Source organism: Nomascus leucogenys, chromosome 9 (genome assembly GCF_006542625.1).
Source record: "Nomascus leucogenys isolate Asia chromosome 9, Asia_NLE_v1, whole genome shotgun sequence".
Classification (NCBI taxonomy): Eukaryota; Metazoa; Chordata; class Mammalia; order Primates; family Hylobatidae; genus Nomascus; species Nomascus leucogenys.
Window position 1 is genome coordinate 108739130 of NC_044389.1, and position 13023 is coordinate 108752152.

General features: G+C 39.1%; 1 protein-coding gene across 1 annotated transcript in view; it reads left to right on the top strand.

Moving 5' to 3' along the window:
• The window catches only part of PRKCQ (protein kinase C theta), a 153950-nt gene that overhangs the window by 66008 nt on the left and 74919 nt on the right, over positions 1 to 13023 (top strand). The window contains exons 3-4 of the mRNA XM_003257616.3: positions 1579 to 1778; positions 5324 to 5384. Of these exons, the coding sequence (XP_003257664.1) occupies positions 1579 to 1778; positions 5324 to 5384 (261 nt within the window). The remainder of the gene's footprint in view (positions 1 to 1578; positions 1779 to 5323; positions 5385 to 13023) is intronic.

Below are 13023 nucleotides of genomic sequence, written 5' to 3' on the forward strand. Positions count from 1 at the left end.
TAACCAACCCACAAAACATGTCCCCTTTCTATTCCACCTTTAGTAGTCTCATGGTTTATATCTTTCCTAGCCAAGTTTATCTAACATTTGAGTTTCAAGCTTATTCAACTCCTTGTATACCCCCGAAATAAATATTAATTTAACAAATGCTAAATGCCTGCTCTGTTTAGCTTTGTGTGTTGGACAGAAGGGGCCCTCGAAAGTTAGAAAGGCTTTATTTCCTGGCTTTAAGCGGATTTTTCCCCTTTTGCTTAACTGACATCTCTGAATTGCTAAATCTGCCACTTAATGTGCTTATATCACAAGAAACAAACACTCAAATGCAGGTTTCTGCTTCTGAGATGATTAAAGAATAAATACCAGAGAAAATCCAATGTGCGTGAAAGACAAGGAAAAACTTCTTAATTAGTAAACTCTTTGCCAATCACAGAGCGGCTTTAGGGAGGTTTCCCCTAAACTGACCTTCCTATCTGCAGATTCGTTACTATTTCCAGGGCTCCTGCCTGCCTGCCTCTCCTCACTTGCAGGCTTGCAGTCGGCTTCAGCCTCGCTGGCTCCACGGGTAAAGATCAGCACCACCTCTCTGACTTGCTCATCAGCTTTTGCTGAGGGTGCGTGGTACATGTAAAATGTATCTTCACCCAAGAATTAGAGAAGGAAATAATGGCTCATTATGTTTTAAAGATCATTGTCTCTTACTGTATTTATGTCAAATGGAAAAAAATGTAAATATTTCTTAAAGGAGCATTCATTATATGCTGAAATTATGCCACTATGTCTTTCAGATGAACACACAGTAGTTTTGTATTGACTATGTTTAACCTGGGGCCAGTGAGGTTTATCACTGTTGAATAGGAAAATAACATTTTGAAACCAACCCAATAGTCCCATAGATGGTTGTTTTTGGCTAATTATAGAAATTGACCCTTCTGATCTTAAAGTTTGGAACTTACATTTGTTTTATCTGAGTTTCTTCCTCAAGAAAGGATCCCCACACCTCTCAAAAAAAATATTAAAGAACTGAAACTCACCAGATCATGGCATCCGGAGACTGAAGCGCCAGGCCACTGGTTCATCATGATTGCTTCCTTACCCCTCCCGAGTTCCTGTTTTCTCACACAAAGTTACATTTCTTCCCTGCTATATAAATCCCTAGTTTTAGTTGGTCACGGAGATGGACTTCAGACTGAGCTCTCACCTCCTCGGCTGCAGCACCCAACTAAAGCCTTCTTCTCTGGCAATTCTCGTCATCTCAGTCATTGGCTTTCTGTGTGGTGAGCAGCAGAACCTAGAACGCCTGGTGTTTCGGTAACAATTTCCACTCCAAGGCATTAGCAGATTGTTGTCTGAATTATCAACATTGGACTTATAAGGTTCAATGCATCACCTTGCATCTGGACCTGGGGACTGTCTCATTCTGTCCCGTATTGTCTCTGATTGTTTATGTGCTACTTTTGTCTTCACAACAGAATTCTATATCCCAGAGAACAGAGGGAGCAGGTGCTACTGTTGAGTTGAACTGAATTATTTTCCAGGCCTGGCTGAAGGAGTAATGAGACCTTACATTTCTGTTCCTAGAGAATGGGCAGATGTATATCCAGAAAAAGCCTACCATGTACCCACCCTGGGACAGCACTTTTGATGCCCATATCAACAAGGGAAGAGTCATGCAGATCATTGTGAAAGGCAAAAACGTGGACCTCATCTCTGAAACCACCGTGGAGCTCTACTCGCTGGCTGAGAGGTGCAGGAAGAACAACGGGAAGACAGAAATATGGGTAACGTTGTGTAAAGTGTATGCACCTAAGGGATAAGCGTGATGGTAGCAGATGACTGGCTCAGAACTCCCATGTCAATCTGAGGGTGTGATTACACTGGCCTCGGGTCACTAGGCTCCCCACCACTTCCTTACTGGTGATTTGATAATGGCAATGGTTATTCTTTATTGGCTGTAGAACACATTGACATCTTCAGATCTCTTTGATGCCTACATCAAATAGATGTAGAAAGTCTCTTAGACTATGATAAATTATTGTTTATTTAAAACTGTTAAAGCAGGCTTGGAATATCTCAAATTCCCCTTAAGTGGGGGAAGAGTTTTTGTCTATCAATCCAGTTGTCAGTTTCATTCACTTTTTCAGTTTTGGGAAGAGTATTTGTATATAAAACTTAATCAAGATTTATCAAACAACAACTCTAATACTTTTTAACTTAGAAATTACTTGTTTAACCCAATAGACTCAGAACACGTTGAGATATCAAAATCTTAATTTTATTAAACTTCATCAATACACTTTTAAAGTAAGTAAAAAGCTATCAGAATGTGAGAGGATAGAACACAGATCCATTTAATGTTTGGTCTTCTCTCTCCATACTTTGACAATTCCTACAATTTTTTTCGGCTGTAATGAACTTAGCTTACTTTGACTAAGATGTGCATCATACACAATTCATCTTAGCACACCAAGTTGTTAAAAACCTGGATTATGGTAGTAAGTATTTAGAAATGTTAAAAGGAAGAGTAAAATAATCAAAGCATTAAAAAAATTCCAATGAAAATTTCTGGGGCACAAAATAAAAGAAAACATATCCGTAAGAAACTGCTTTTACATGATCTGAAATCCAGAAAATGTTTTCAAATGTTTATATCATCTGTGCCAAAGGAGAGAATCCTGACTTTCTGCTTCTTACTTTCTATAACTCAGATTTTTAAAAATCCACCCAAAAGATTTTAAGCTCAGATTTTAAGAAATCCACCCAAAAGATTTTCAAGAACTCAGATTTTAAGAAGTCCACCCAAAAGATTTTCAAGAACTCAGATTTTAAGAAATCCTCCCAGAAGATTTGCAAGTCACAGGTTTCAAATGGGAATGATACAAGCCTAAAAACTAGGTTTTGTGTCAGTTTTGTATTTTTGACCTAAAAAAATTAATGCTTCTTAAGAAAGTATAAAAATATTTGCTTGTATCACTAAAGTAATCTTTAGAGACAAATATATGCCAAGATTTTTTTTAAAAGGTGCTCATGCCCGTGCTTAGATATGTCCAGGTAATTTAGTTGGGCAGTATCTACTCAGCACCTGTGTGTTGGCTTGGGAAGAGGGTTCCTGGGGCTGGGTGTGGTGGCTCACGCCTGTAATCCCAGCACTTTGGGAGGCCAAGGTGAGCAGTTCACCTGAGATCAGGAGTTCAAGACCAGCCTGGCCAACATGGTGATACCCTGTCTCTACTAAAAATATAAAAATTAGCCGGGCGTGGTGGCAGGTGCCTGTAATCCCAGCTACTTGGGAGGCTGAGGCAGGAGAATCACTTGAACCCTGGAAGCAGAGGTTGCAGTGAGCCTAATTATTTTATTAGGTAGAAGCAGGAATGGGAGAAACTGAGGAAGACCAGTTTATTTGGTCTACCTAATTTTTTTTTAAAGAGTCATCAATTCCCCAATTTTAAAAATACGATTCTATTCATGTTTCCTTCTCAATTAATGAAAGGATAAGTCAGGGGGTGAGTATCTTTTTGTTAAGTAGTCTTCACTGATATGCAGGTTTTGCTGTTCTATTTGTATCTCTTCAAGTTGCATATGATTTCTTGCCTAGGATTTTGCTGATTTCATTCTTAACAGACTTTTCTTTGCATTCTAGGATTATTTAGACATAAGCACATGGTGACATTCAGATGCTCATTTAATCAACTAGCACATTTTTTGCACTTTTAAGCTTTGGTGCGTTTTTTGTTTTGTTTTTTATTTTTTTGCCAAGGTTATTTCTTCATTTACTTTTATCTTAAGGGCCAACAGGTTGTTGGGACTTATATTTTCCCTTACTTCTGTTGGAATCTGCTTTTCCAACACTAATTTCTCTAAAGAAAATGATTCTCTCAAATTTGCCTTTCATGTTTCTCAACGCCATATTGAGAGACACCTTTTGTTTTTCCAAGGTTGTGACTATTTTCATGGCTGTCTCCCATTCACTCCCCAAAATGTGCTGGAATGTGGCTTTCTATGGGTGCTGTTTTTCCAGTAGCTAATTGGTTTAATTTCTTCCATCACTACTAAGTACTGAATATTGCCAACTTTGTGGTCACCTGGTGCCAATTTTCACTATGCCATTTGGAAATCGGCCCCTCACCATAGCTCTTCCATCTCCATTTTTGCCTCCCTCTTTACTCCTTATTCCACAAGCCAGAGAACAATGGTGCATACATGCCATGTGAAAAGCACTTTTCTTTTTCATTAATCTGTTGAAACTCATATGAAAATTTATAGTTGTCACAGCAATGCAAGCTTATTTTATCATAAACTTCTCATGGCAGTAATGCTGTGACATAGGCATTGCTATTATGTCTATTTTTCAGAGATTTCCCAAGACTTAGTGACTCACACAAGGTCACATAATCAGAAAATTATTTAGCCACGATTCAAATTCAATCCTGAGTTCCACAGGACATTACTTGCTATTTCTTAGTTATGCCAGCTCACCTGGATAACCCACGGACATAACGACCAATAATGACCTTCAGGTCATCTTCTTTCTTATTCTTTTTGGTCTGTTAATGGCATAGTGGGATGGTTTAATAGATTAACAACAGTGCTCAGCTTGTCTTGGACTTGGATTTGTCCTTTCTTCTCCTTATGTCACTTTATGGGAGATCCTACATCATCCCTTAAAATGACACTTTGTTCCGCCCTCTTCTGCATAATAATACAGTACTGAAGTATATATTTATATACATTTATAAATTCCTTCCCAGATCAGTGTAATTAGAATTTTCTTTAGTGGACCATCCAAGACTTTCCTAAAAATACAATCTCTCTTTGTAAAAGAGAAAAGCCATCCCCATTGAATGCCCTGATTAACCTAGACATGCATCCCAGGTAGAAAGGAAGACGGGGCCTGGAGGCAGCCTTAAAGAGGCAGGATTTATCTTTCCCTCCAAAAGAAGAGCTTTTTCCCCAAGGAAGCCAGTCCCAGTGCCTGTGATTCTTTTGTCATGATGAAGATCTGGATCTGCCCTGTGACAGTTCTTCAGATAAGCAGCATCACAGGGCAAGAAAACCAAATAGAATCTGTTTTAGGATTTTATTTCTTCCTTATGTAAGTTGTTATCTCCAAATAAAATTAATGAATTGCTGGGATGTTTTAAGAAAAGAAAGGCGACTGTCACGGTTGCTACAGTCGTCTGATGACAATGAGTGTGAGTACAGTGGAGAGTAACAATGATTGTATTCTGTGTTGGAAATCTCCTGCCATCGTCAGTAGCCAGTGATGTCATTGAACTCAGGGCTTGTTTCACATTCTGACTGATGTTTCTCTCCTTCTCTCAACCAGTTAGAGCTGAAACCTCAAGGCCGAATGCTAATGAATGCAAGATACTTTCTGGAAATGAGTGGCAAGTGACATTTCTGTTTCCTGTTTGGGGGTGAGGAGGGCATGGCCTTCTCCTCAAATGCAGCTTATTTTACCTTTGCAATTACTGTAGAAAAGAATCAGGAGAAAAGAGAAGCACAAAATTGTTTTAAAATTCTCAGAGGTGCTCAGGCATGACTTTAAAAGACACTATCTGGGCCAGAAAAATGTAGAAATATAAAACATTTACAGCACTTGTTTTTAAGTGATGTGAATCCATATGCCCAAAGCTTTATACTCTGTCTTTATTTTAGTTTGGGAATTCAGTCTAAATACAAAGGACTGTTGATATGTGGTTATGTGTGTACACATTGTCTATGTTTAAATGATGTGCTCTAACAAGCTACCATATTATCAGTAGAATACAAAATAAGAAGTCAATAAATATATTCCATAAAATTAGTAACAAAAAGCTGATACTTGAAATTAGTCACCTCAAGTCCTTTTAGGAACAAGAAAAGGTGAGAAAACGCATTGCTAAAGGGTTTTGGTTCCATGTTACATGTGGACTTTGGCCACAGAAGTGAAATTTGCCAGTACAATGTGCTGAGACAGGCTGTCAAGGCTGTGTATGTGAATCAAATCCCTCTACTTATAAAATGCTAAGCCACAGCATGGACGTGTAAACTTACCGATGGTAAACTCACTTCATTTTTTCCTAAATTAATTTTACTACCAAAAAGAAGCAAGTTTAACTTTATACACTTATGGTGCTTTCTGAGTTTTGGCTTACCATATATAATTCCTCAGGGTCTAAATTCAAACAAATACATCAGAGAAAACAATATTATGAAATAATCATAGAAAACTTGAACACTCACTAGATATTTGATGATATTGAGGCATGGTGATTCATCTTTTAGGTGTGATAATAATATTGCAGTTATGTTTCTTTAAAGGCATGCTAATCTTTTACATATATATGCTGAAATATTTTAGTTAATATGATACCATGGCTTTGCTTCAAAATAATCCAATGGCATGGGGTGTAGAATGGACAGGGTATATTGAAAGAGAGAGGCCATCAATTAATAATTGCTGAAACTGAATGATTGATACATGGAAATTGATTATAGTATTTGCTCAACTTTTATGTATATTTGAAATTTTCCATAATAAAATATTTTTAAAAGAAAGAATTACTGAGAAGGGAAAAATGTACTCTGAAATTTTATTTCTTTTTCCTCTTGGAAGGTGTAGATATATAGTACCCATAGTACAACTTTTGACTTGGCTGAGACAGAGTGATTGCAGGATATCTGAATAACCAGATTTGCATAAAATGTGAAAGTGCTGACCTAAATAATAGTATCAATGATGTTTAATTCCTTGAATAAGAGAAATACATTCCTCCCATTAGTCTAAAGCATGACCCAGTGTAAATTGAAAAGGTCCTGTCTGGGCATGGTGGCTCATGCCTGGAATCCCAGTACTTCGGGAGGCCGAGGCGGGCAGATCACTTGAGCTCAGGAGTTCCAGACCAGCCTGGGCAACATGGCAAAACCCATTCCCTACCAAAAATACAAAAATCAGCCAGAGTTGGTGGTGCGTGCCTGTAGTCCCAGCTACTTGTGAGGCTGAGGTGGGAGGATCGCTTAAGCCCAGGTTGTTGAGGTTGCAGTGAGCAGTGATTTCACCACTGCACTGCAGTGTGGATGATAGAGTGAAAGAAAGAAAGAAAAAGGAAAGGAAAGGGAAGGAAGGAAGAAAGAAAAGAAAAGAAAGAAAGAGAGGGAGAGGAAGGAAGGAAGGAAGGGGAAGGGAAAGGGAAAGAGAAAGAGAAAGAAAGAAAAAGAAAGAAAAAGAAAGAAAGAAAGAAAGGAAAGAAAGAAAGAAAAGGAAGGAAGAGGGAGGGAAGGAAGGAAGAAGAAAAAGCGTCCTTCAAAAGAAAGGAAGGAAGGAAGAAAAAGAGAAAGAAAGAAAAAGAAAGAAAGAAAGAGAAAGAAAGAAAGAGAGAGAGAAGGAAAGAAAAAGCGTCCTTCATCAGAATGCAAGTATTTTTGGTAAATGATTTTAAGATCCCTGCTTTGAAAAACAATTCCATGGATAGTCCTCCTATTCCTGTGGAACTTAAATATTTTATTAGAATGAGAGAGCAAATTCAGTTGGGCAAGAACAATGATATTCCATAAACAATAATGACATAAGCCTAGGAAATTTTTTTTTTTTTTTTTTTTTTTTTTTTTGAGAAGGAGTCTCGCTCTGTCACCCAGGCTGGAGCACAGTGGCGCGATCTCAGCTCACTGCAAGCTCCGCCTCCCGGGTTCACGCCATTCTCCTGCCTCAGCCTCTCCCAGTAGCTGGGACTACAGGCGCCCGCCACCACGCCCGGCTAATTTTTTTGTATTTTTAGTAGAGACGGGGTTTCACTGTGGTCAGAAATGTTTTAAGAATAAAGCTTTGGCCGGGCGCAGTGGCTCACACCTGTAATCCCAGCACTTTGGGAGGCCGAGGTGGGTGGATCCGAGGTCAGGAGACCGAGACCATCCTGGCTAACATGGTGGAACCCCATCTCTACTAAAAATACAAAAAATTAGCCAGGTGTGGTGGCGGGTGCCTGTAGTCTCAGCTACTCGGGAGGCTGAAGCAGGAGAATGGTGTGAACCCGGGAGGCAGAGCTTGCAGTGAGCTGAGATTGCACCACTGCACTCCAGCCTGGGAGACAGAGTGAGACTCCATCTCAAAAAAAAAAAAAAAGAATAAATCTTTGTAATATTTAAAACTTTTTATATCTAGATCCAAATTGACACTCCATCTCTAAATTTATATATGTCAGAAAAAATCTAATTTTAAAAACCAAAGTTATGGAATAACCTAACTAGAAAATTCCTTGTTGATGACAAGAAGGAGAGCGTTCTTTTAAGAACGCTCATTATTGGTATAAGAAATCGTCTTCTGAAGGATTCAGAAAAGCAAAACGTGTTCTTCTACTCAGGGAACATGTACCCAGATTGAAGAGGTGGTACAGATTAGACAATTAGATAAAATTATAACCTAAACCACACAAATACTGATTAACCAAGAGACCAGTGTGTGTTGCTTTCATTTCAGTAAGTTCCACAGTGTGGGCATTAAAGGTTAGCAAGAGTTGAGTTTTCTAAAGAAGAGGAATGGCCTTGCAAGGAGGAAAAAGTGAAGGCTTGAGCAAGAATATGCCATGGGTGAGGGCTGTGGGGAGAACAGCCTAGGTAGACCAGCAGGCTCCTGCTGAAACCAGAATGAAGAGTCAGAGACAGATGTTGGAGGGCAAGAGGAGTGCATAGTCTTGGGTCGTGCTTTGAACTAATGGGAAGAATATACTTACTCTTACTCAAGGAATTACACAGTATTGGTCTACAAAATTTCACTTATGTTATGGAGAGGTGATAAAAATCTGTTCTAGGGGTGTAGCTACGGGAATAAAATAAAAGGAACAGTCTAAAAGAAAATACTGTTGTAGAAAGATTTCATGGTAGAGTAGATGAATTATCTACAGAATGCCTGTTAAGTGTATATAGTTGAGATGCTTTATAATTCTTTAAAAATTAGGCTGGGAGCAATGGCTAATGCCTATAATCCCAGCACTTTGGGAGGCCAAGGCAAGAGGATCACTTGAATCCAGGAGTTTGAGACCAGCCTGGGCAATGTAGAGTGACCCCATCTCTACAAGAAAATTTAAAAATTGCCTGGGTATGGTGGCACATGCCTGTAGTCCCACCTAATTGGGAGGCTGAGGCAGGAGGATCACTTGAGCCCGTGACTTCAAAGATACAGCGAGCCAAGATAGTGCCACTGCACTCCAGCCTGGGCAACAGAACAAGACCCTGTCTCCAAATAATAATAATAATAAATAATCCTTAAAAATGTAAGTTGAATGAAGGGAAAAAATGTTGAGAATATCTCTTAAAATAGCTAGACTGGGAAAATGGTAGGAGTCGCAGAAGTGGGAGATATGGAAAGAGGAGGAAAATGATTGGGGGATAAGAAATTCAAATTTGGATAACACTTGAGATAATACCATGTCTTCCGTGTTTCTCTTCCATGGAAGCCTCACCTCCTCTACATCACCAGGAAGTAAATGGCTCAGCTCTCCATAACAGACTACTTTGTTCTTTCTCTTTGAAATCCGCTTGTTTGGGGTTTTTGAGCGGGAATCATTTTTTTCTCTTCTTCCTCTGTTCTCCTGTTATTACTCTTGTAACTTCAGAATTCCCCATGGTTGTCTCATGCCCCCCCACCCCTACCTTTCTATTTCACACCTTCCTGTGCTTCTCTATCCATTCAGTAACCAACCTTCAACCCACATATCATCACTCAGAATTCTCCACCTCCAGGGACTCACACTCAGAACTTGCTTTTCCAGAGCTCATCTTCCTCCCCCTGTCAATAATGCCCTTATTCTCAGACAATAAGTACTAGCCTTTAGTCCAGTTTCTCTTTTACCCCATTTATTAGCCCACTTTCTGCCATTAACTCTACGTAGCCTGGCTCACATGGTAAGTTTTTGTCAGCACTCTGCTCTCATTAGTTCCCTCTTTGCCATGGGTAGTCTGATCTCCAAACCTTGCATTCTCCCCTCTCATTCTCCCCGGCTTTGCTAGAAAAAGTCATACAGCTAAGTGTGTTACAAAGAGATGGTATTAGATGACATTCCTATGGTTCAGACTCTATGTTTGGCTTCTTAGCAGACCCTTCCAACCAGATTTCCTGTACTTATACATTTTAAAGGGTCAAATTAAACTAAGTATCCAAAATTACATTTACCACATTCACAAGTAACCTATTTCGTTTGTAACTTACTATCGTACTTAATTATATAATAACTCACTCCACAAAACCTGGAAGTAATTTTTATAGCCTCCTTTTCTTTCAACTTCCATATGAATGCATCAGTCAATCATTTGTGTTCAGGTTGTCTAGTCAATATTTTTTCCATTTCATTATCTAATTACATCCTTACTACCTCCTGCCATATCCCATCCATTCTTCTATGGTGGTCCTAGAAGTAACGATGCCAAGCTCCAATCTGACCATATCAAGCCTCTGCCCCTGCTGCAGTGTTCCAGCATCTGCAAATTGTCTGCAGGAAAGTGTTCAAACTGATCTCACACCTACACATCTTCTGGAAGTGACTGCTGATAGTTTCTGCCTTACCCTCTGCACTCTGGCAATGCCCAGCTAGTGCTGGACCCCCACCCACACCCTGAGGAACCTTAGCTCTGTAGCTTTGCTCATTCCCTTCCACCCAGAGAGAGCACCTTTGGCTTTTCCCCACCATACCTTCTCCCACACATTAGTAGGAGTTATCTGTCCTTCAGAATTCAGCAAAGAAACATTTCTGCCAGGACCTTTCTTTTCCAACTTCCCTTTTTCTCTCCTTTACCTACCTCCACCTGCCTTAGCTGATATAGTTTCCTCATTTCCATGGTCCCATAGCATCCTGTGAATACCTCTGTTCTGACACATCAATTTTCTTTCCCTCCGGACTCTTAACTCCTTGCAGGGCAGCCACCGTCAAAACACATCTCATTAATTCCTTTAACTTTGGTGCCAGGTTTCAGGTGAGGCATGCAGGAAGTACACAATGAATGCCTGTCGAACTGTTCAGCTGGACTCACCTTGGCACTTAGAAATCTCCTTCATTTCCTTTTGATTCCCACACAATGGCTATTCCTACCATTCCCATCCTCCTTGGTTTCTGGGGATGCCTCAATCTTCTGTGATTCTGGGAGGTTGACCTTGCCTCCAATATAATTGGTAGAGACCCCATCTTCTTTTTTTTAATTTTTTTTATTTTATGTTTTTTTTTCTTGAGACAGAGTTTTGCTCTTGTCACCCAGGTTGGAGTGCAATGGTGCTATGTTGGCTCCCCGCAACCTCCACCTCCCAAGTTCAAGCGATTCTCCTGCCTCAGCCTCCTGAGTATCTGGGATTACAAGCATGTGCCACCATGCCCAGCTAATTTTCTATTTTTTTTTTTAGTAGAGACGGGGTTTCACCATGTTGGTCAGGCTGGTCTTGAACTCCCAACCTCAGGTGATCTGCCTGCCTCAGCCTCCCAAAGTGCTGGGATTACAGGTATGAGCCACCATGCCCAGCCGAGACCCTGTCTTCTGTTTGTCTCTGCACTTTAGGATGTAGTTGCTTCCTCCTGCCTTCTCCTGCTCCTCTGCCTCAGAGATAGCTGCTCCCTTTCGTGGTTGCACACCTCTCATCCCAGCAGTCCTGCTGTATCAATAAACTTTACCTCTGACATCCTCAGCTCTTCCTTCTCTCTGCAGTTTCTTCCTCATTCCCAAGACATACTGCATTATCCATCTTCCCCAATCTTGAACACCATCTCTTCTTTTTTTTTCCACCTTTTTACCTCCATGAGTTTTTTTTTTTCTTTCCCTAACACATTCCTTTAAAAAGTAGTTTATATTTATCAGTTTCTTTTTCTTCCCTTCTACTTCTATTCTTAGACCCTAAGACTCTGGGTCTCCAAGATTATGAGTTCTCAAAAGCGGTTCCTGCTTCTAACCCTTCAATTTCCTTGATATCTCTCTATCATACAATGCTGAAAACTTTATTTCTTTTCAGCTTGCCTGATGTGATATTGTCCAAGTTTTCCTCTTAATTTTTCAGCTGCCTCTTCTTGGTCTCTTTTGCCATTTCTTTTCCTACCTCCTAAAAAATATGGTTACACATATCTCGGAGCCTGTTCCACACCATCATATATTGCCTCTTAAAGTTGGCTGTTCCGTGCCTGTGCCACGTCTCCCTGGCTCGACTGTTAGCCATGCAAGGGTGAGGAATAATATGTTTCTTCAGCACACTCAGCAAGGCAGTTTACTCACAGCTGCTCAGGAAACTTGTAATTTGATTGACTACAAACAAGTGATAGGTTAGACCACATAAATAGATTAGAATCCATTAGTATAAAAGAAAAAAAATTGCGAAAACCAATGAGCTCATTCAAACCAGTAAATAGAGAAATAAATATAGTCAATACAAAAAGAATTAAAGAATTCTATGTTTTTACATTTACTGTTTTATAATGATTGAAATAGAGGATAAAGAAAATCACAGAAAATAACAGGGTATAAATTCATTTCTAGAAATTCCTGATATTTTAAAAAATTATAATACTATAGTCTAATGTATAAATTATATATAACTATATATTTATAGTTTATAAAATATAAACTATATGTAGACATATGTATATAAACATATATGAATAGATATATGTATAAAATATGTTTAATATATATGATTTTTACAGTAAAAACCTGTAGAGCATCCCCAGAATAATTCACTTTCATTCCCTGCATTTAAAAGTATATTTATACTTATTTTGATTTTATTTTATTGCATCTGGACCGAAATAGAAACAAGTCACATGTTATAAACAAATTACTTACTGTACTAGTCACAAGTTGTAAATAGATTTGGACATTTAGACCAGAACTTGTGGAAGAAGGTGATTAACTCAGTGATCCTTAATTTAACCCCTCATTTACCAGGCCAAATCTATTATTTCCAGCCTAATTCCAGGTAAAAAGACCAAAATTACCTACTCTTAAAGTATTAGGCAAAGTATTATGTCCCATCTGTGGAACTGTTAGAGGGTTACTGGAAATGCTTTTTGTCTGGAAGTT